We start from the raw sequence: 25,274 nt of genomic DNA on the forward strand, positions 1-25,274 counted from the left end.
AGGATACTATGCTAAATGAAGTCAGAATGAGAAAGACAAAAACCATATGATTCTGCTTATATGCGGAATCTGAAAAACAAAACAAACAAAAAGCAAAAACAGACCCATAAACATAGAGAACTGGTTGTTGCCAGAGGGAGGGCAGGGGGACAGGTGAAATGAGGGAGTAGGAGGTAGAGACTGCCACTAATGGAATGAATAAATCACAGCCGCAACATAGGAAATATAATCAATGTTACTGTAATAGTGTTGTATGGTGACAGATGGTGTCTACACTTGTGGTGAGCATAGCATAAGGTACAGAGTTGTGGAATCACTAGGTTGTACCCCTGAAACTAATGTAAAATTGTGTGTCAACTATACTTCAATTTAAAAAAACCAAACCACCATTGTTACTGCAGGGTTCTGCATACACTTGAGACACAGACCATAAACATAAAGCTAGTTTCTGAAGGTACAGGAAATCACTTTATACATTAAAAATAAAAGAAAAAGCAAAACAGCAAAACATTCTCAAAGTATTGTGAGATACCATCATCATGTTCAAAGATGACCCAATTACTGGATGCAGGATTAAAGCAAAACTAAAAGCCCATCTAATAGCCTTCATAGTAGCAACCCTTCGTCAAAGGCTTGCTTACGGTCTGGCACTGTGCTACATGCTTTATACAGACTACATCATTTATCTTCAGGAAAATCCTTGGTTGGGGAGCATTAGCTTCATTCTACGATTAAATGACTGTACCCAGATTATAAACATAGGATTCGAACCCAAGGACTCTAAATTTAGCTCCAAAGCCAGGTTACCGAAAGCAATAAGCTGACTAGCTTCAGTTAGTATTTGAAAGACAAGAAAGAAAATAATTAGCTGTGGAAAGAACACTGATTTGGCACTAACACAGTCAAACCTTAGCCAATCAACTAACATTTCTAAGCATTAGTCTCAATCTGTAAAGGTGAAGATTATATAATTTACTTAGCAGAATTGCTATAAGAATTACTTAAAATTATATAAAGTCAAGAACATAGTAATACTCAATACATGTTAATTTCCTTTCTGCTTATAAACTACTTCCTTTCAAATAAATTCTTACACTGATGTTATATAATAGAAAAGCAGAAAAAAAAATCCACAGAAGTATCATATTCCAAGCATATGATATATTCCAAAAAAGAACAAAGTGCTCAAATTTCAATGGAGAATATTACTTCTTAAGAAGCATGCCTGGCTATGAGTGAATTTGCCTAATCAGCATATCTACTTATGCCCAGCTTGAAGCAAAGCCGTAAATAATTTCCCATTTCACCTCCCAGAAATGCTCAATGCTCTGACTCAGCAGCCATTCTCTCCCACCATCGGAGGAAAGACAAATGAGACAGCACTATGAGATTACTTCAAGCCTCAAACAACTGCATTTTCAAAGGGTACTTGAAGAGATAAACGTGAAAAGAATTCCCCATAATGGGAAATTCAGTTAGCAGAGACAGTTAATTCTTAGTGGAAAGGGCCTTAAAAAAGAAAATATATTGAGTCTTAATCTGATTGTGTATTGCCCATCCTGTTTAAGCTCCACTGGGCTAGAGTACCAGAATTTATTTGGTACAAGTTAATACTGATTTCTGCCCTGCCTGTATTTCAAGAGCACCTCAGAGCAGCTCATCAGAAACAGCCTAATTAGTAGGCTTTACTAATGCATCCTTTGTTAATGTGCTCTTGAACATTATATTCCCTGCAGGAAATAGCTGGTTCAGATAATAAAAGGAAGATGGGAAATTTATGTAACACAAATATTTTCATAATTAGCAGCTTTGCTGCTTTGTGGACCAGTTCAAATTCTAGAAAGGTATTTTATCCTACTTGCCATAGCAAATAAGTAGCAATTTGTATAACAAATTAATTATTAAACAACAATATGGATATTCAATAGGTAAGTCACCTAAAAGGGGGAAAATGTAATGAGTCTAGAAAATAATACGGTAAGCAAGGAAGCAAAATATGGTCACAATGTGGTCTCTTCAGAAAAGGCCCCTTCCAAATGGTGCAGTACTAGAGGGTGAGGTCAGCAACATGGCTGAAGAAGACATCCCCGGTTTGTGTCCCCTCCCAACATGTGGCAACCTTCCACGGACAGAAGTGTTTTTGTGGGAGCTGTGGGATCCAGCACTAGACACCAAGAGACCTGAGAGGAGTCTCACCCAACCCTGCTTTGGGTAATAGGTATACAGACTACATTCCAAGTTGTGAACTGGCTCCAGCCCCTCTCAGCAGTGGGAGAACACCATCTTAAACAAACACCCATGGACAGGAACACTTGTGGAAATCCAGGTTTCCAGGGGGGAAATTCCAGCACGCTGGAGAGGGGAGGAGGAATAGTATGATTTCACTATCACCCCTCCCCCTAGATGGCACAACTGAGGGCAATTTTTCCCATGGTGCAATGAGAGCAGGTGAGCGAGTGCCCAGCTTTCCCCGCTGTGCAGAATGCTGCCCAAAAAGGCCCATGTCTCTCTCACTCTATCCAGAATACTAAATCATGAGCTGCATGGCTGGGGGCAGGAGGCAGGAAAAAGCTGGGAGAGTGGCAGACAGGACTCTCAGAATAAGGAATGTGAATCTTCCTGTGTCATGGATTCCATCAAGAACCCTGCCCATGAACCAGTGGAGATGCCCTGCACACAGATCCCTCCAAGTGGCCCATGGGCACTCCCTAGCACTTGTGTGCCTTACCTATACCCCCCTACACCTGCGTCCGGCTCCCTGTGCATGCTCCTGATGACGGTGGTGGGAGTAAGCTCTGGTAGGTATCTGCTGAGCATCACCCAAATCTGTAGGTCAGGGAAAGACCACCTCAGCATTAGTGCCATTCTTGGAAAAGCAAAAGGGAGGCTGGAAGCATTTGGCCTGATGTGTTGCAGGATCAAGAGAAGACATACAAGTTAAAAAATTCTGCACATGAGGGAGCCAAGAAGTGTGGAGCAGGTGAGAAAACCTCAAAATCCCTGTCTGACCCAGGGGTGACAGAAGACATTTCTCTCTTGAAGGCAGTTAGTAAAGACTAAGGGAGGTGACTGCTACCACAAATGTGAAGACAGCAAGGAACTGACTGATCTAGGAAACATGACACCACCTAAAGGTCACAGAATTTTCCAGTAGCTGATCCCAAAGACATGAAGATCTACAATTTACTGGATAAAGAAATTAAAACAGCTATTTTAAGGAAGTTCAACAAGGTACAAAAAAAAAAAAAAAAAAGAAAAAAAGAAAAGTCAACTAAACCAGGAAAACAATGTATGAACAAAATGGGAAGTTTAACAAAAAGACATAAGTCATTTACCAAAAAGCCCCAGAAACTCTGCAGGTGAAGAATACAATGAATAAAATAAAACTTCAGAAGGGAGGATCAAAGTCAGAAGGAATCAAGCAGAAGAAAGAATCTGCAAGTTAGAAGACAGAAACTTTGAAATTATCTAGTCAGAGAAGAACAAAGGAAAAGAATGAAAGAGAGTGAAAAAAAGCCTACATTACCTATGACATACATTCAAAAAACAAAAAAAACAAAAAAACCCGACACTCTGTAAATCAATGGAATCCTGGAAGGAGACAAGAGGAAGAAAGGAGCAGATAGCCTATTTAAAGAAATCATAGCTGAGAACTTCCCACATCTGGGGGAGAGACGTGGATATCCAAGTTGATGAAGGTTATAGGTCCCCAAACAAATTCAATTCAAAGAAATCTCCTTCAAGACACATAATAAAACTGTTAAAAATCAAAGACAAAGACAGAATTTTAAACACAGCAAGAGAAAAGAAACTTGCAACTGACAAGGGAATTCCAATAAGGCTATCAGCAGATTACTCAGCAGAAACTTTACAGGCTTAGAGAGAATAGGAGGCTATGAAGAGAAAAAACCTCCAACCAAGAATACTGTATCCAACAAAGCTGTCTTTCAGAAATGAAGGAGAGATGACGACTATCCTGGACAAACAAAAGCTGAAAGAATCCAAGTTGAAATGAAAGAATCCAAGTTGACATGAAAGGATTCATAGTACAAGAAAACATAGGAAACTATCCAATAAACTGGAAAATTCAAGTATATAGTTAAATTCAAAATATGCTAGGGCTATAATATGGTGGTGTGTTCACCACATAACCCCAGGTTACGGAAGGTTAAAGGTTAACGGGCAAGAGTATTAAAAATAACAATAAGCTACAGGGGGTGCCTGGGTGGTTGTTGGCTAAGTGTCCAACTTCAGCTCAGGTCATCATCTCATGGTTTGTGAGTTTGAGCCCGGCATCGGGCTCTCTGCTGACAGCTCAGAGCCTGGAGCCTGCTTGGGATTCTGTGTCTCCCTCTCTCTCTGCCCCTCTCCCACTCACATTGTGTCTCTCTCTCAAAAATAAACATAAAAAAATAATAATAGCTATAATATTGGTCAATGAACACACAATATAAAAATAGGTAAATTGTGACACCAAAAACCTAAGAACAGAGTAAAAGGATAGAATTTTTGTACGCAATTGAAATAAGCCATTATTAGCATAAAACAGACTATTATAAGATGTTTTATGTAAGCTTCATGGTAACCACAAAGTAAAAACTTAAAGTAGATCCACAAAAGATAAAGAGACAGGAATCAGAGCACATCTCTATAGGAAATCAATTCAAAAAGGAAGACAGCAAGAGAGGAAGAAAAAAAATCAAGGGAATGACAAAACAGATAACATTAGTAAGTCCTTACCTTTCAATAATTATCCTAAATTAACATGAATTAAATTCTCCAATCAAAAGGCATAGAGTGGCTGGATGCATAAGACCCAACTATATACTGTCTACAAGAAACTCATTTCACTTTTAAGGACATAAAGTCTCAACATGAAAGGCTGGAAAAAGATATTCCATGCAAGTAGAAACCAAAAGAGAGCAGGGATAGCTATACTTCTATGAGACAAAATATGCCATAAGCCAAAAACAATTAGCAAAAGATGAAAAAGATCATAACATGATGATAAAGAAGTCAATTCATTAAGAGAATATAACAATCATAAATATATATACACCCAACATCGGAGCAATACAATATATTCAGCAAATACTAACAAATCTGAAGGCAGAAATAAACAGTAATACAACAAGAAAAGAGAACTTCAGTAATCCACTTTCAACAATGACTAGATTATCCAGACATTTCAATAAGGAAATGTGGAAAATGAACTATACTTCAGACAAATGGACCTGACATATATAGAGAGAACATTCCATATAGCAGCAACAGAATACATGTTCTTCTCAAGCACATATGTAACAATCTGCAGGACAGATCATGTGACAGGTCACAAAACAACTCTCAGCAAATTAAGAAGACTAAAATCTTATCAAGTATCTTTAACACCACAATGGTATGAAACTACAAATCAGTTATAAGAGGAAAACTGAAAAATTCACAAACGTAAAATTAAACAACATGACCCACAACAACCAGTGGGTGAAGGAAGAAATTTTAAAAAACATTTTTTTAAATCTCTAAAAATGGAAACACAAGATACCAAAACTTGTGAGATGTAGCAAAAGCATCTTCCCAAAGTGGGAAGTTTACAGTGTTAAAAGCTGACCTTAAGAAACGAGAAAGATCTCAAACAACCTAACTTTTCACCTCCAGCGAACTAAAATATGAACAAATGAAGTCCAAAGTTAGCAGAAGTAATGAAATACAAAGATCAGGAAAAAAATAAATAAGAGACCAGAAAAACAAAATAAAAAAAAGATTAAAAAAAAACAATAATTTTTTTAAAAGATATGCAAAACTGACCAACATATGGCTAGTCTAACTCAAGAAAAAAGAAAGATTAAAAATCAGAAACTAGAAAGGAGACTTAACAACCAATACCACAAAAATATAAAAGGTCATGAGACCCCTGTGGATTAATTATACACCAACCATTTGGATAACCTAGAAGAAATGAATGAACTCCTAGAAACATCAACCTAACAACACTGAGTCATGAAAAAATAGCAAGTTTGAACAGACCAGTAGGGAATAAGGAGATTGAATCGGTAATCAAAATTCTGCCAACAAAGTAAAGTCCAGAACCAGAAGGTTTCCCTAGTGAATTTTACCAAACATTTAAAAAGGAATTAACTCCAATCCTTCTCAAACTCTTCTAAAACACTAAAGAGAATATTCCAAACACGTTTCACAAGGACTGCACTAACCTAATGCGAACGCCAGATAAAAATAGTAACAAGAAAAGAAAACTGCAGGTCAATATTCCTGATGAATGCAGATGCAAAAATTATTAGCAAGATATTAGCAAACTTATTTCAACAGCATAGTAAAAGGATCCCACACGATGATTCAGCAGGGATTCATCCCTGGGATGCAAGTATGGTTCAACATACCCAAATCAATAAATGTGATATACCAAATTAATAAAATGAAAAATAAAAATCATATAATCATCTCAATAGATGCAGGAAAAGTATTTGACAAAATTCAGCAACCTTTTCTTGACAAAAGCTCAACAGACTGGGGAGAGAACAAATATGCCTCAACATAATAAAAACCATATATGAGAAGTCACAGGTAACATTATACTCAGTAAAGGTTGAAAACTTTTTCTCTAAGGTCAGGAACAATTCAAGGATGCCCATTCTCATTGTTTCTATTCAACATAGTCCTAATGAAAGCATCACACAAGGGGAAAAAAAGGCATTCAAATCAGAAAGGAATTAAGATGGTAATTGTTCGTAGATATGATCTTATATATAGAAAAATCTTAAAGACTTCACGAAAGACTGTTAGAACTAATAAATAAATTAGGTAAAGTCGCAAGATACAAAAATCAACATACAAAATTCAGTAACATTTCTTTACATTAAAAGCAAGTTATCTGAAAAAGAAATTTAAAAAAATTACCCCCTACAAACATAACAACATCAAAATCATACTTGGGAATAACTTTAATCAAGGAAGTGAATTATCAATACACTCTAAACTGTAAGATTTTGATGAAAGAAATGTGAAAAAGACAAATAAATGGAAAGATATCCCATATTCATGGATCAGAAGAATTAATACATTAAAATGCCCATACTACCCCAAACTATCTATAGATTCAATGAAATCTCTATAAAAATTCCAATGGCATTTTTCACAGAACTAGAAAAAATAATCCTAAATTCATAAAATCACTAAAGATTCCAACAAGCCAAGGCAATTCTAAGAAAGAACAAATCCAGAGGTATCACAATCCTGATTTCAAACTATACTACAAAGCTAAAGTAATCAAACCAGTAGTATGGTACTGACACAGAAACAGTCACTCAGACCAACACAACAGAGAACAAATAAACCCTTGCACATATGGTCAATTCATACTTGACAAGGGAGCAGAAAATACTCAATGGAGAAAGGATGGTCTCTTTCATAAAAGGTGGTATGAAAACTGGATAACCACAAAATGAATTAAAGACTTAAAAAGATGACTCCAAACCATAAAACTCCAGGAAGAAAACACAGGGCTAAATCGCTGTGACACTGGTCTAGGCAACAGTTTTCTGGATATGATGCCAGAAACACAATAAACAAAAGCAAAAGTCAGTAGGACTACATCACAGTAGAAAGCTTCGGCGCAGCAAAACAAAAATGAAAAGGCAACCTACAAAATGGAAAAAATATTACAGGCCATATTTATGATAAAAGTTTAATATCCAAAATACATAAGGAAGTCCTATAACTCTGTAGGAAAAAAAAAAAATCCCTTCAAAGAGTCTGATTAAAAAACAGGCAGAGGAACTGAATAGACACATACACATGACCAATGAGTACAAGAACAGGTGCTCAATTATCACTAATTAAGAGGGAAATGCAAATCAAAGCCACAATGAGATATGACCTCATACCTGGTAAAATGGTTGTCATCAAAAAGACAAGAGGTAACAAGGTGTTGGTGAGCGCGTGGAAAGGGAATCTTTGTGCACTGTTGGTGGGAATGCAATCAGTACAGCCTCTATGGAAACCAGCATGGAGGTTCCTAAAAACAGAACTACCAAATGATCCACAAATCCCTGTTCTGGGTATATTACCCAAAGGAAATGAAAACAGGATCTTCAAGAGTTCTCTACATCCTCGTGTTCATTTCAACATTATTCACAACTGGCAGGAAATGGACACAACCTAAGTGTCATGGATAGATGATATAGCATATTATATATACAAAATGGGATATTATTCAACCGTGAGAAAAAAGGATATCCTGCCATCTGCAATAAAATGGATGGACCTTGAGGGCATCACGTTAAGTGAAATAAAAATAAGACAGAGAAAGATGAAATCTGTATGATACCACTTCTATGTGGAATCTAAAAAAAGGTGAACACAGAAACCAAACACTAGAATGGTAGTTACCAGAGGCCGAGGGGTAGGGGAAATGGGGAGATGCTGGTCAAAGGTACAAAGTTCCAGTTTTAAGGTAAGTTCTGGGGATCTAATGTACAACATGGTGATTATAGTTAGCAATATTTTATCAGATACTTGAAAGTTGCTAAGATAGTAAATGGTTAATGTTATCATATCTCTCTCTCTCTCTCTCACACACACACACACACACACACACAAACATACCTATGTAATGCTATAGAGGGTTTGCTAATAATACCAGGGTGAAAATCATTTCACAACATATAAGTATATCAAATAACATGCTGTATACCTTACACTTACATAATGTTCTATGTCAACTATATCTCAATAAAGCTGGGGGAAATTGCGTGGCACTAGAAACCTCTATTTTATTTACATCCTGATAAATCAAGTGGAAGGGCTCTGACCTTGTATAGTTAATGTTCCCCAGGGAGTTATTGAATCTAATTAAGACCTCGGATGTCCTTAGGATTGGTTGACAGCCTAATACTGCATGTAACAGTGAGTTGGTTCTAGTTTGTTGGTTCTTTAATTATTATCTGCAATTGCTGGATGGGGCTCCTGTGCCTCCCAATCAAGAGTTCTGTTAGCTGACCTGTGGTAGCACATCATTGATACAGTTTACCAATCACATGTTGGGACATTATGAAAATAGGTCTGCTGGAAGGAAGAACCACAATACAGGTGAGAGACAGCAGTAACACCTGTGAATCTTCTTCTCGGAGTAAGTTCACTCCACTGGACTGAAGGAGGTAAGGAAGCTCACAGTATGAACTGACAACTAGGAGGTGGCCTACAAAACAGGGCCAAGAGTCTGGGCCTGAGCTCTGCATTTTATTTTTATTTCAGTATTTCTATGGGACGTAAAGTGTCAAACTATCTCCACATACTTCAAATCTATGAACTCAGTGTCAAAAAGGGCCATCTTACTGCTCAACATTGTAACAGTACAATATATTGGCTGATATAACACAGCTTAAAAAGCAAAAGTATGGCTCAGGGCACTAAAAGCCCCACTATAGTTCTAAACACAAAACCACCAAAGCAAAATAATTCAGAACTATTTATCTTTCAATAATCCAATTAATAGAGAGGCTTAATTAGTAATGTCTGATGTGTCATTTAAAGAACTAATCATACAACAAAACACAAAGAAAAATATCATGTTGTAATATGTAATCTGAACCAACAATAACAGGGAAATGTTACTTCAATGGCTTTGAAATTTAAGTGAAAATGATTACATGGAAGCACATCACAATACCCAATGTAAACATGCGAACCAATTTATTCACTGATAGTAAGAAAAAAGGATTTAACACTGAAATGTGAACTCAACTTTAACATGTTAATAAATATATTACTGAGTTTTAAATGGAATATAACTTTCTTATTTTCTAAGTTTTCTAAACCCAAAACTCAATTCTCCCAGAAAGTGAACAGATTTTACAGTAGGTTTGATTTCCTGGTTTCAGGAACTTTTTCAGGTACTTGTAGCTGCCTAGTCACCCAGAATGAGTATAGCCTGTATTAAGTACATTCATGAGAAACAAAAGAGGGAGGAACACCTGGAGTTAACCTGATGAGGTCAACCTTCCTCCTGGCCCCTCTTCCTGGACTCTTCAAATGTGGCCCTTGTTTAGATCAGAGAGCCCTCTTGTATGTCCCGCCTGTGCCCTTCTTGTCAATGGGGTACCTCCTTCCTGTTCATCCCTCCCTTGCTTCAAGAACCATCTTCAACTTCTAGGAGCTCCCGGATGGTTCAGTCGATTGAGCGCCGACTTTGATTCAGGTCATGATCTCACAGTTTGGGGGTTCGAACCGCACGTTGGGCTCTGTACTGACAGCTCAGAGCCTGGAGCCTGCTTCGGAGTCTGTGTCTCCCTCTCTCTCTGTCCTGCCCCTGCTTGTGCTCGCTCTCTCTCAAAAATAAAACAAACATAAAAAACAAAACAAAACAAAACAAAAAAACCATCTTCAATTTCTCATCTTCCATGAAAGGTACCCAAACTCCCTTATTAAAAATGATCTCTTTCCTCTGAATGCCTACAACTCTAATTGTTGATTCGTAATTTTGCACTTAGCATTACTACTTTCTAACACTAAAAAGATTTTTTTTTTTCACCTGTATGCATCATAACTCCTAATCAGAATGTAAAAACTCCTGGGTGGGAATACAGATTACTACTAAGCTTTCTGGAGGGCAATCTGGTGGCACCTTTCAAAAGTCTTTCAAGTATGCCTACCCAGCAGTTTCTCTTCTGAGAATTTATCCCAAAGAAATAATTAAGGATGTGTATAAAGATTTAGTTACAGAACACTGAAGGCAAAACTATTTGTAATCTCAGAAAGTTGAAAACCCAAACATCCAATCATAAGGGACTCATTTGTGAAATAAGTTATAAAATTAAAAATGAAAACGCTATGCAGCAATTAAAAAGTGTTGCAGGAATTTCTTTATTGACACTGAAAACAGTTACAAAACCAATACAGAACAAGAGTTCTTTAACAAAGAACTCTTTGTTAAAGCATCTTTAACAAAGGCTTGTATGTATGTTTGCAGAGAAAAAGAGCCGGAAGATTTTTTTAGATTATTTTTTTTGCTGGTATATGTATCTTCTCATTTTTCTGTAACAAGCTTGTATTACTCTATGCAATAAAAAAGAAAGTTATATTTGAAGGGAAAAGTAGTTCTGGGCAAAGAATAATTACAATTATTCTCTGTAATTCCACAAAGCTCAGAAGCATGAGGGTAGGTGTGCCACATACGTTTCAACGTGGGCCCCTGGATCCACCGAGGTATGGGGAAAGGGGAGATTTCTCTTGTCAGGACAGATGGGGGACGAGTCACTTTCAGCATTTCAAAACACCCACAACTACATGCCCGAGACCAAGTTCTAGCTCCAATTTTAATAACTGAGCTTTGCAAACACTTGACTGAACTGGAAATTGTCTTTGTCAAAAAAACAAATGTGAAACATTAACTTTTTATTAACATTCTTAAAAGACAAAAATCTTTCACAACATAGGAGCCATTAACATTGAAAGCAAAAGTTCTCTGTGATGATGAAAATGTTGCAAGCCACTGTTCTAGACTCAACAACTGTGGTCCATGGAGCATGGACCATAGAGAGAAATTTCTGAGTTTGGTTAGTTCTACTTTTTAGTTTTACCTGTTAGGCTTGTAAGAAAGCCATTCAATAATGATTTCCATGCTCACTATTCCCCAAGGAGAAAATAAAAAGTTAAAAAATAGTCTTCTTATGTTTGCTAATGACATATTGGATAAAGGGTTAGTATCCAAAATCTATGAAGAACTTACGAAAGTCAACACCCCCACCCCCAAAATAATCCAGTGTAGAAATGGGCAGAAGACATGAATAGACACTTTTCCAAACAAGACACCCAGATGGCTAACAGACACATGGAAAGATGTTCAACATCTCTCATCATCAGGGAAATACAAATCATCACCAGGGAAATACCACCTCACACCTGTCAGAGTGGCTAAAATTAACAGTTCAGGAAACAACAGGTGTTAGCGAGGATGTGGAGAAAGAGGAACCCTTTTGCACTATTGGTGGGAATGCGAACTGGTGCAGCCACTCTGGAAAACAGTGTGGAGGTTCCTCAAAAAAATAAAAACAGAACTACCCTACGACCCGGCAACTGCACTGCTAGCTATTTATCCAAAGGATACAAAAATGCTGATTTGAAGGGGCACATGCATGTAGGTTTAGAGCAGCACTATTGACAGTAGTCAAAGTATGGAAAGCGCCCAAATGTCCATCAACTGATGAATGGATAAAGATGTGGTGTATACACACATGCACGCACACACACAATATGGAATATTCATGAAAATGAAATCTTGCCATTTGCAACAACGTGGATGGAACTAGAGTGTATTATGCTAAGCGAAATAAGTCAGAGAAAGACAAATACATGATTTCACTCGTGGAGTTTGAAAAACTTAACAGATGAAAATAGGAGAAGGGAAGGAAAAATGAGATAAAAACAGAGAGGGAGGCAAACCCATCGAAGGTACAACACAAAGAATGAATCCTAATGTAAACTATAAACTTTGGATGACAATGATGTGTCAGCACAAGTTCGTGGATGGTCACAAACACTAATAAAAGGTAATAGAAAAGGCTGCGGGGGGAGGGAGGACATATGGAAACTCCTTTTCATTAAATTTTTACTGTAAAAAGTAAAATTGCTACAAAAATAAAGCCTATTCATAAAAAGATTTGCACAGTGCAAAAGAGTTGCTACACCATCAACGTAAGTTCAAGTATTAGTTTTCTCCTATCTTCCCCAAAGAACAACACGCTGCCGTAATGCATCACCTGAAGTGACTGGCCAGTGTTCAGTCGGAATACTCGGACCATCTCACATCCACTCTCCTGTTCTCATAGACGTCATGCTGCCATATACCTTTCCAGGGAGCTGCGACGCTCTGGGCTACAATGGCAGCTGTTTCTTACCTTCATCACTCGCCTGAAACCAACTAGCATCTCGGTCACGACACACACGTGGTTGGAAGACACGGGATGAGAAGGAGCCCAGGAATCTCCTCTGGCAGGAGTACGTGTAAGCGTAGAGCCACGACTGGGCTATTAGAGAAAATATTTAAATTGTTAACTGTCCCAGCAATTAAGGGTTAGAATGCCGGAATGAATATTCCTTCTTTACTTAAAGGTTTTCAATAATTTTTCAGGTTTCCCCTCACACAGGTTTTTCCTAACCATCTCATACAAAGTCAGCGCTTCCAGATCCTCTGTCCTTATCCTCACTCATGGCTTTCAGGGTCCTGAGCAACCATTCTTTTCGTCTTTTTGTGTACTTCTTTAAGTCTGTCACCCCGCCCCCAACCTCCCCCAGAGGCGAAGCTCTGTGAAGACTGGGATCCAGTCTGTCCTCTTTACAGCTCTACACCAGGCACAGAGTCAGGGCACTTCCCACACTCCCATTCGGCAATATGGACTCTCTATCCATATGATCAACAGAATACATGACACTGACATTTTCGTCACCGTATCATTTATTACGTCAGTCAAGTCTATGGGATATTTTTGCAGACTGTTTTTTTTACATTAAATATCATTTATTGTCAAATTGGTTTCTATACAACACCCAGTGCTCATCCCTATAGGTGCCTTCCTCAATGCCCATCATCCACTTTCTCCTCTCCCTCACCCCCCATCAACCCTCAGTTTGTTTTCAGTTTTTAAGAGTCTCTTACGGTTTGCCACCCTCCCTCTCTGTAACTTTTTTTTTCCCCTTCCCCTCCCCATGGTCTTCTGTTAAGTTTCTCAGGAACCACATATGAGTGAAAACATATGGTATCTGTCTTTTTCTGCCTGACTTACTTCACTTATTAGCATAATACCCTCCATTTCCATCCATGTTGCTCTTGCAGACTGTTTTAAACAAAGGCCTGCCACATCATAATGAATGATTTTCATGAGGAAGAAAATGGAAAGCAGGTATCCCAGAGGACATTAAATTTTATTCTTGTAAAAACATATGCATTTAAAAATTCCTATCACAGCTCTGCTTTTAATAATTAAAAGGATTATCATATATTAATGGCCCTATGATGTATCATACCCTTTCTTTTTACCTTCAATAGATTCACAATAACCAGGCAAGGTAAGAATTATATTCATTTGACCGGTGAAGAAAACTGAGGGTCACAGAGATTAAGTACCTTGTCCATTGTTCAAAATTTTAAAAAGGACGTAAGATTCAAACTCAGATCGGATTCCAAAAACCAGTTTTCCCACAGGGCCAATTAGCCTGCTGTTCTCATATAAACTTAATTTCACAAAACTACTTCTTCCATGTTGCAAAGTGCATGATAATATGGCACAAAGATCAAGGTTCCCAAATTAAAGGCAGTGGTGTATGTGAATAAGGCATTCAGTCTCTTGATCCACAGAAGTTCGGGTAATTCTTATTTTACACCTGCTAGAGCAACTATTTTTGAGATACAGATGCCTCTGAGACCATCCTTCCAGGAGCAGACCCAGTTTAAATTCCTACGGATTAAAACAGAAAGGCAAAAGGAGAGAGACTAATTCACTGATATAATACTTTTTCATGTAAAGGAAAGTACTAGGTCTTACACCACTTGATTTTTTTTTTGTTTAACTCTCTCTCTGCCCCTTATGACGCTTTAGCCAGACTTACACAAGTGGAAAGGGACAGGACAAATAATACATTACCAAAAAAAGAAAAATAAATTTAAAAAAAGACAGAACATAATCAGTAGTATTTGCCACAAACAAGAAGACCGCTCGTTGTTAAACAGCATACTTTAGGGGCGCCTGGGTGGCGCAGTCGGTTAAGCGTCCGACTTCAGCCAGGTCACGATCTCGCGGTCTGTGAGTTCGAGCCCCGCGTCAGGCTCTGGGCTGATGGCTCGGAGCCTGGAGCCTGTTTCCGATTCTGTGTCTTCCTCTCTCTCTGCCCCTCCCCCGTTCATGCTCTGTCTCTCTCTGTCCCCAAAATAAATAAAAAACGTTGAAAAAAAAAAAAAATTAAACAGCATACTTTAAATAAATGATGTGTGAATTACCTCCAATAAAAAGAGATCAGAACGTCCTCTGTAACCTGGAAACCATGCTCCCTGGGCTGCAAGAATGCTGCAGTCGGAACCACTACTCCAAGCCTCAAGAATGTTCCAAGCGCTGTCTGTTATGGCTGTGGCCAAGGCACCAGAGAAGAAAAAGATCTACTGGGAAATCCTGTCAACTTCTTCCCTGGAGTGTGCAGGCTTTGCAGAAACACAGTGTAGTCGAGTGAGCACTAAACTTCCAAAGACACTGGGGCAAGCAGTTCCAATTATTAAGTGATAAAATGGCAGCCAGAATCACTGGGGCTTCTGTAAGCCTGACACTAGAAAAGAGCCTGCAGCCGGAAAGCACCCTGATGGCTTGCTCATGTCAGAGCGCTTAACTTCTGTAGCAGCTGCATTTATTCATGTACAATTAGGGGTCTGTTACATCATAAAACAGAGGATCACCATCACCGCACAAGCCTATTCAGACATCTAACAAAAACCAGGACGAGGTGTAGACTGAAGAAAGCACATTCCCTTTGCTATAGTGTCTGTGCATGCTTTTCAAATTCTTGCTTTACTCTTTTTCTGGAATGCAAAGGAAAGAAATCAGGTGAAACTGCTAACTAATATAACTATGAGGAAGCTGAGGACTGAGATGGGGAGCAGTGAATGTTCACTTCCACAGAAACCCTGGAGTTTCTTTTTACAACATGCTGCTGAATTATGGTGGAAAGCCAAGAGTCAGCACCTGAGTGTCCACTTTGTGTCCCTTTTGTATAAAGCTCTCCTTCTGCATTCATATCAATTAATGTAACCTGGACTCTGCCCTAAAGTATGTTAAGCTAATAATAAATAAGCTTGGGACCATCAAAAAAATCTCAGAAATCTTTGTACCTCTCCCTAAGTATAGGCACTCTGGCATTCAAACATATTGTCCCGGAGACTTTCCCCCTTATCATAAATTTTAATTTACAGGGCCATGGCAACAGTCCTAATGAAGATTAATTACGGCAGTACATTCCAAAAAATCTGTCCAGCTTCCTTGTGATAGTGAAGTCTTCCGCATATAGAAATGGAACTAAAATGCATCATGTCCTTAATGTTTCTTTCCTAGCTGCTCAGCACTAAAAACAGATTTGTAGGAAAAGAAAATTGTCCAAGAAAAGACTGATTGGCTCGGCATTCAGCATTCACTGAACAAACACAAGTAAAAGAGCAAAGGATGTCCTCTTAGATCAAAATTCTAATAACAAGAAAACGCCGGGGGTGGTGAAAAGGAAAGAGAAGGCAGAGACTGCAATCACACTAACAATCCATTTGCATGTTTCCTTCTGAAAAACGCACACATGTCATTTGGGATTGGCAAAAAGTTCTGGCCCCTCATCTCTATTTTTCTGGTTCATAAATCCACTGAGAATTCAACGAAAATAAATGGCCCCCTTTTCCAAATAAGTGCACAAGAGTGTCTACGTGGCATGCATCCACACCATAATTTTGCATATAATTTCAAGACGTTCAAGAATCCTCTAAAGCTCATCTATAGAGTCCAGATTAAGAATCCCTGTTCTGCAGTAATTTAGAAGACATAACGTACATAATTATTTCTCTTCTCTCAGATTAAAAAAAAAAGTTAAACACCCATATCGGTTGGGTTTATATTATGTATTCCTCTCACTGCCAATGTGTATGTAGAACATTTTGTGCTTCCCAGAAGCACAGTCAGCTTTTCTCCTCAAACTACTTTTCACTCCTTAGTTTTCAATATTGAAGATCAACCCCTACCCAAACATGTCCCCACTGTTCCAGGTATTTGGAAAAGATTTACAGTTTAGTCTTACTCTTCACTAGTCTTTCAAATGATTTCAAGAGAGAGAAAATCCAATCTTCAACAAAGCTGTCCATTGAAGAACTACTTACAGGAGCGAAGGGTTCAATATGGTGGCAAAGGAAGATTCCACACTCACCTCTTCCCATTGTCACAACGAATTTTCAAGTACATATGAAATAATATCCTCTAAAAAAGACCTGATAACCAGATGAACAGAGAGCCTCCACAACAAAGGATAAAAGAGTAGCAATGAAACAAGTAGAGAAAGAGACACAGTCTTGCCACAACAATACAAAACAAAACAGTAACTAAGCCCAGGTGTGGTGATACATGATCAGGAAGAATCTCAAAGATACAAAATTTTTCCCAAAGAAGTGAGAGATCAGGTTGCCACATCAGGCACCCAACCCCTAGATCCTGCAAAGGAGAGGTGAGCCCCCCAAAATGCCATTAAAAACCAATGGGCATTACATGTAGGAAATCTGCAGGGAACAGAGAACCTGCTCATAAAGGGCTTGATGACGGACTCCCTCACTCCGGGACCCGGCTCAAAGCCACCCGTTTGAAAAGTGCCTGGGCCATATGTGACGACCACCAACTTAGTCATCTTGAAGAGTCTGCTAGAGAGGCAGGAACTTGGTTTGGACGCTCCAGGGATACAGACATGGGTAGGAGTCACTTTTGAAGTCTTATTCTAACTTGTTGGTGGGCACCATTTAGAAACTCTTCCTCCAGCCTGTTGGCACTGGAGGGTGCCCACTGCTGAGTGCCCTGCCCACCTCCATACCACAGCCAGGCCAGGTCTTACCTGCCCACCCCAACGCCACAGCAGCACAATGCAGCTGGGCGGGGCAACATCCCCACATACTCCTGTGCCACAGTTGTGGCCCCACCACTGCAGGCAGGCACATGCAACTCATACGGGGAAACATGCCCCACCCCAGGTTCCTGGTGCAAGTGGCCAGGAGGGATATTGTTTCTGAGCCCCATGGGACATCTTCTATACAAGGGCACTCCCTCCAGGCTGGGAGAGGTAGGTAATTTACCTACCTTCTAACACAAAGAAACACACACAGAGTCAGGAAAATGAGGAGACAGAGGAATAGAGGAATATGCTCCAAATGAAAGAACAAGAAAAAGCCTCAGTAAAAGACCTTCATAAAACAGAGATAACTGATCCACCTGATAAGAAGTTCAAAGTAATGTTCACAAAGATGCTCACTGAACTCAGGAGAAGAATGGATGAATGCAGTGAGAACATCAAAGGAGACAGAAAATATAACAAAGTATCAGGCAGAAGTTACAGAGCTGAAGAATAATTCCAAACTGAAATGCACGCTAGAGGGGTTCAACAGCAGACTGGATAAAGCAGAAGGACAGATCAGCAAGCTGAAATAGCAAACAATGGAATTCGCCTAAATAGTGTAGCAAAAAGAAATTTTTATAAGAGAAGATATCTTAAAGGACCTTTGTGACAATATCAAGTGGAATAACATTTGCATTATAGGGGATCCAGGAGGAGAAAAGAGAGAAAGGGCCAGAAAACTATCTGAAAAAATAATGGCTGAAAACCTCCCTAATCTGAGGAAGGGAACAAAAATTCAGATCAAGGAAGCTGAGAGAGTTGCATAAGAGATGAATCCAAAGAGATCTACATCAAGACACATTATAGTTAAAATGGCAAAAGTAAGAGACTCTCACGAAGTGGCCAAGTAGCTCAGGGTTAGTGGCCTTGTGGACAGAGATGCAGACCTTGATAGGCAAGACCAGTGCCCTTGAGAATGAGCCCAGTGACACCACTGAGAATGTCAAGGCCCAAATCAAAGACAAGGAGGGTATCCTGCCTGACCAACAGCATCTGACTTTTGATTAGCAGATAGCTGGAGAATAACCACATTTGCTCAGACTACAATATCCAGAAAGAATCTACTCTGAGCTTGGTGCTTCATCTGAGGGGTGGCATCATTAATCCTTCCCTTTTCCAGCTAACCCAGAAAAGCAACTGCGACAAGAGGATCTGTTTTCAATGCTATGCTTACCTGCACCCCTGTGCTGTGAATTGTCGCAAGAAGTGTGGACACACCAACAAACTGCACCCCCAAAAGAAGGTAAAACAAGGCCTCTCCACTGGCTCTTCCTTTGCCCACAGGGTAGTCTCCTGCCTGAGGCCCAAGGCCCTGGAGTCTTAATAAAGTTGCCCTTTCACTCTTTCATTGACTGGGGGTAGGGGTGGGAGAGTGTTAAAGATAGAGGAAATCTCAAAAGCATCAAGAATAAACACTTGTTGGGGCGCCTGGGTGGCGCAGTCGGTTAAGCGTCCGACTTCAGCCAGGTCACGATCTCGCGGTCTGTGAGTTCGAGCCCCGCGTCAGGCTCTGGGCTGATGGCTCGGAGCCTGGAGCCTGTTTCCGATTCTGTGTCTCCCTCTCTCTCTGCCCCTCCCTCGTTCATGCTCTGTCTCTCTCTGTCCCAAAAATAAATAAAAAACGTTGAAAGAATAAACACTTGTTAAGTACAAGGGAAACCCCATAAGGCTTTCAGCAGAAATTCTGCTGGGGTAAGGAAGTGGCATGACATATTCAAAGTGCTTCTGAAAGGAAAAAATTTCCAACTAAGAAATTCTCTACTCAACACAGCATTCAGAATTAAAGGGGAGATTAAGAGTTTTCTAGATAAACAAAAACTAAAAGTTCACCACCACTAAAATGGACCTACAAGATATGTTAAAGGAATTTCTAGGCTGAAAAGAAAGGACACTAATTAATAATAAGAAAATATATGAAAGTAAAAATTTCACAGGAAAAGGCGAATATATAGAAAAGACAGTGGATAGGCGTGCCTGGTGGCTCAGTCGGTTGAGCATCCGACTTCAGCTCAGGTCATGATTTGACACTCTGTGAGTTCGAGCCCCGCGTCAGGCTCTGTGCTGACAGCTCAGAGCCTGGAGCCCGGTTCAGATTCAGTGTCTCCCCCTCTCTCTGCCCCTCCCCTGCTCATGCTCTGTCTCTCTCTGTCTCAAAAATAAATAGAAACATTAAAAAAAAATTAAAAAAGAAAAAAAGAAAGACAAGACCGTGGATCAATCATTTATAAAGCAAGTAGGAAGGTTAAAAGATAATAGTGGTAAAACTAACAAAAACTACAATAATTAGTTAAGGACGCATAAAATAAAAAGATGTAAAATGTGATATCAAAATATAAAATGCAGGGGTGCCTGGGTGGCTCAGTTGGTTGAGCGAGCAACTCTAGATTTTGGCTCAGGTCATGGTCTCACGGTTCGTGAGTTCAAGCCCCACACTGGGCTCTGTGCTGGCAGTGTGGAGCCTGCTTGGGATTCTCTCTCAGCCCCTCCCCAGCTTGCTCTCTCTCTCTCTCTCTCTCTCTCTCTCTCTCAAAGTAAATAAATAAAATTAAAAAAATTATATATATTATATAATATATACACACACACACAATGCACACGGGGAGATTAAAAACATATACTTTTTGGGGTACCTGAGTGACTCAGTTGGTTAAGTGTCCGACTCTAGGTCATGATCTTGCAGATCAAGCCCCACCTGAGGCTCTGCACTGGGAATGGAGCCTGCTTAAGATTCTCTTTCACTCTTCCTCTACCCCTCTCCTGCTTGTGCTCGCTCTTTCTCCCTCTCCAAATATAAACTTTTTTTGAATGTGTTCAAATTTAGGTTCCCATCAACTCAAAAATCAACCATTCTATACAAAGGGTATTATATGTGAACTTCATGGAAGCAAAAATTTATAGTAAATACACACCAAAAAATGAGAAAAAATCTAAACACTACAGAAAGCCTTCAAACCACAAGAAAAGAGAGAAAAATAAAGGAATAGAGGAACTAGAGAACAGAAAACAAAGAGAAAGGAATCCAAACCTAACACTAAAAAAATTCATCAACAACAAGGGAAGAGAGTTAAGAAAAGAATGAACAAAGAAGAACTACAAAAATACCTGAAAACAATAAACAAAATGGCAGTAAGTATATATCTATCAATAATTAATTACTTTAAATGTAAAAAGACTAGATATTCCAATCAAAAGACAGAGTGGCTGAATGGATTAAAAACAAAATCAAAAACAAGACTCATCTACATGCTACCTAAAAATTAACTAAGGAAGTAAAGACCACACAGACTGAAAGTGAAGGGATGGAGAAAGATATTCCAGGCAAATGGAAACGAAAGCTGGTGTAGTTAAACTCCTATCAGAAAAACAGACTTAGGGGCACCTGGGTGGCTCAGTTGGTTAAGCGTCCAACTTCAGCTCAGGTCATGATCTCACAGTTTGTGAGTTCAAACCCCACGTTGGGCTCTGTGCTGACAGCTCAGAACCTGGAGCCTGTTTCAGATTCTGTGTCTCCCTCTCTCTTTGCCTCTCCCCTGCTCATGCTCTGTCTCTCTCTCAAAAATAAATAAACATCAAAAAATTAAAAAAAAAAAAGAAAAAAGAGAAACAAATTTAAAACAAGTAATGTAATAAAAGACAAAGACCCACATAATGATAAAGGGGTCAATCTATCAAGAATATATAACATTTATAAATATATATGCATCCAACATATGAGCACCAATATATATAAAACAAGTATTAACAGACCTAATGGAAGAAAATGATAGCAATACAATAATAGGAACAGAGGACTACGACACCTCACTTCTATCAATGGTTAGATCATCCAGACAGGAAATCAATACAGAAACACTAAGCTTAAATGATACATGAAACTAGATGAGCTTAGTAAATATATATAGAACATTCCATCCAAAAGCAACAGAATACACAATCTTCTCAAGTACATATGGAACAGTCTTTAGGAGCACTCAGATGTTAGACCACAAACAAGTCTCAATAAATTCAAAAATTTAAATCATCAAGCATCTTTTCCAATCACAATGGTATAAAGAAGAAAATGAGCAAAACCACAAAAACATAGAGAGGTTAAACAACATGCTAGTAAACAACCAATGAGTCACTGAAAAAAAAAAATCAGAGGAGAAATAAAAAATTACCCAAAGACAAATGTAAACAGAAATATGATATACCAAAATCTATGGGATACAGCAAAAGTAGTACTGACAGGGAAGTTCACAGCTATACAGGCCTACCTCAAGAAATGGAAAAAATCTCAAATAAACAATCTAACGTCACACCTAAAGCAACTAGAAAAAGAACAACAAATAAAGTTTATAGTTAGTACAAAGAAGGAAATAATAAAGATAAGAGCAGAAATAAATGAAATAGAGACTAAAACAACAGAAAAGATCAATAAAACTAAGAGCTGGTTCTTTGAAAAGATCAACAAATTGATAAACCTTTAGCCAGCCTCATCAAGAAAAAAAGAGAGGGGCTCAAAAAACAAAATCAGAAATGAAAGAGTAGTTAACAACTGATACCAGAGAAATACAAAGGACCCCAAGAAACTAATTATATGCCAACAAAGTAGACAATCTAGAAGTAATGGATAAATTCCTAGAAACACACAATCTTCAAGGAATGACTCACAAAGATACAGAAAACCTGAACTGACCAATTTCTAGTAAGGAAACTGAATCATTAAGCAAAACCTCCCAACAGACAAAGGCTCAGGACCAGATGGCTTCATTGGTGAGTTTTACCAAACATTTAAAGATTTAATGCCCACCCTTCTCAAATTCTTCCAAAAAACTGAAGAGGAGAGAATGTTCCAGAACTCATTTTATAAGGCCACCATTACCCTGATTCAAAAACCAAAGGCACCACACAAAAAAGAAACTCACAGGCCAATATTCTTGATGAACATAGATGCAAAAATCCCCAACAAAATTTAGCAAGCCAAATTCAGCAATACATTGAAAGGATCACACACCATGCATGATCAAGTGAGATTTATTCTAGGGATACAAGAATGATTCAACATCTGCAACTCTATCAACAAGATACAACACTTTAATGAAATGAAAAATAAAAAATCATATGATCATTGCAATCAATGCATAAAAAGCATTTGACAAAATTCAACATCCATTTATGATAAAAACTCTCATTCCAAGTGGGTATAAAGAGAATGTACCTCAACACAATAAAGGGCATATTGACAAACCCAAAGCTAGTATCATTCTCAACGGCAAAAAACCAAAAGCTATTCCTTTAAGATCAAGAACAAGACAACAATGCCCACTCTCACCACTTTTATTCAATATAGCACTTTTAGTGATGTAGGCAAGAGAAATTAGGCAAGAAAAAGAAATAAAAGTCAGAAGTAGTAAGAACCAAAAAGGAAAAAGGAAAACTGTCACTCTTTGCAGATGATATACTATAGAAAATCCTAAAGGATTTTCATCAAGAAGCTGTTAGAACTAATAAACACATTCAGCAAAGTTGTAGAACACAAAATCACTATATAGAAATGTGTGGCATTTCTACACACTAATGATGGACTGCTAGAAAGAGAAATTAAGAAAGCAATTTCGTCTACAATTCCATCAAAAAGAATAAGATATGTACCTAGAAAAAATTTTTAACCAAGAGGTGAAAGACCTGAATACTAGAAACTATAAGATACCAATGAAAGAATTTGAAGAACACAAATAGATGGAAAGATATTCCATGCTCATGGATGGAAGAATTAGTATTGTTAAAATGTCCATATAACCAAAGCAATCTATAGATTCAGTGCAATCCCTATCAAAATTCTGATGGCATTTTTCACAGAAATAGAACAAATAATCTTAAAATTTGTATGGAACCATAAAGGATCCCAAAGAGACAAAGCAATCTTGAGAAAGAAGAACAAACCTGGAGGTATCATGCTCCCTAATTTCAATTACACTAAAAGTAACAGTAATAGTATTACACTAAAAGTAATAGTAATCAAAACAATACCATTCTAACACAAAAATAGACACATGGGCCAATGGAATGGAACTAACACCCCCAAAGTAAACCCACATGTATACAATTAGTTTGGGACAAAGGAATCAAGGACATACAATGGAGAAAGGACAGTCTCTCCAATAAATGGTGCTGGAAAAACTTGTCAGCCACAGCCACAAGCAAAAGAATAAAACTAGACTGCTATCTTACACTATACACAAAAATTAACTCAAAATGTATTACATATGTGAATAGAAGACTTGAAACCATAAAATGCCTACAGAAAAACTTATGCAGTAAGCTCCTTAACATCAATCTCTACGATGTGCTTGTAGATCTGACTCCAAAGGCAATTGAAACAAAAGCAAACAAATGGTCTACATCAAACTAAAAAGCTTCTGCACAGCAAGGAAAACCATCAACAAAATGAAAAGGCAATCTACTGAATGGGAGAAGATAATCCCAGTAAGGGGCTACCATCCAAAATAAAGAACGTTTACAACTTGACAATAAAAAAAAAATTAAAAATAGCAGATCTGGATAGATCTTTTGTTCAAAGAAGAAAGAGAGATGCCCAAGAGACACATGAAAGGATATGCAACAACAGTAATCACTGCAATCAAAACTACAATAAGATACCACCTCACCCCTGTAAAAACGGCTGTTATCAAAAGAACAAGAAATAGCAAGTATTGACGAAGATGTGGAGAAAAGGGAACCCCTGTACACAGATGGTGGGAATGTATATTGGTGCAGCCACTATGGAAAACAGTACAGAGATTCCTCAAAAATCCAAAAACAGATCTACCGTATGATGCAGCTTTTCCACTTTGGGTATTTATCCAAAGAAAACAAAAACACTAATTTGAAAAGGTATGTGCACTGCTATAGGTTCAGTGTAGCATTATTTACAATAAGATACAGAAAAAACCTAAATGACCAACAAGAGATAAACGGATAAAGAAGATACAGTATAAATACACAATGGATTACTATTAGCCAAAAATAAGAACAAAATCTTGCCATTTGTGACAACATGGATGGACCCCGAGTGTATGACGCTAAGTGAAATAAAAGTCAGAGAAAGACAAGTAGTATATGATTTCACTCATATGTGCAAACAAACAAACAAAAGAATACTAAAGCAAGCTCAAAAGATTCAGAGAACAGACTGATGGTTACCAGAGGGGAAGGGAGTTAGGGGATAGGGGAAATGTGTAAAGGGGGTCAATTGTATGTTGATAGATGGTGACTAGACTTTTGGTGGTAATTATTTTGTATCCCATATGAATGTTAAATAATAGTGTTGTACACCTGAAAGTAATATAATGTTACATGCCAATTTTACTTCAATTTAAAAAAAAACTTATAATGGCAGAAACAGAAGTAAACAAAACCAAACAACACAAACGAAAAAACCTAAGCATGGGTATAATCTAGAATTCTAAAAGGGGAGTGGATAAAGAAATTACAGTGTATAAGTAATGGAATGCTATACAGTCATTAGTTATGAACCATTCTACATGAAGTCATGTGAAATGAAGAAAAGGATCACCCTAAGAATATGTCCTTCTCAACAGTCTTCA

General features: G+C 38.2%; 2 protein-coding genes across 2 annotated transcripts in view; one reads left to right on the top strand and one right to left on the bottom strand.

Annotated features, from left to right (window-relative positions):
• DDX10 (DEAD-box helicase 10) overlaps positions 1 to 25,274 on the bottom strand; it is a 280,373-nt gene that overhangs the window by 3,476 nt on the left and 251,623 nt on the right. The gene's annotated exons all lie outside the window — the stretch shown is intronic.
• LOC125911014 (ubiquitin-60S ribosomal protein L40-like) lies at positions 17,538 to 19,009 on the top strand. Its single transcript, XM_049614572.1, is given in 2 exon segments — positions 17,538 to 18,687; positions 18,689 to 19,009. Coding segments are annotated over 2 exon segments (444 nt in total). The 5' UTR covers positions 17,538 to 18,564.

Source organism: Panthera uncia, chromosome D1 (assembly GCF_023721935.1).
Source record: "Panthera uncia isolate 11264 chromosome D1, Puncia_PCG_1.0, whole genome shotgun sequence".
In the NCBI taxonomy this organism is placed as follows: Eukaryota; Metazoa; Chordata; class Mammalia; order Carnivora; family Felidae; genus Panthera; species Panthera uncia.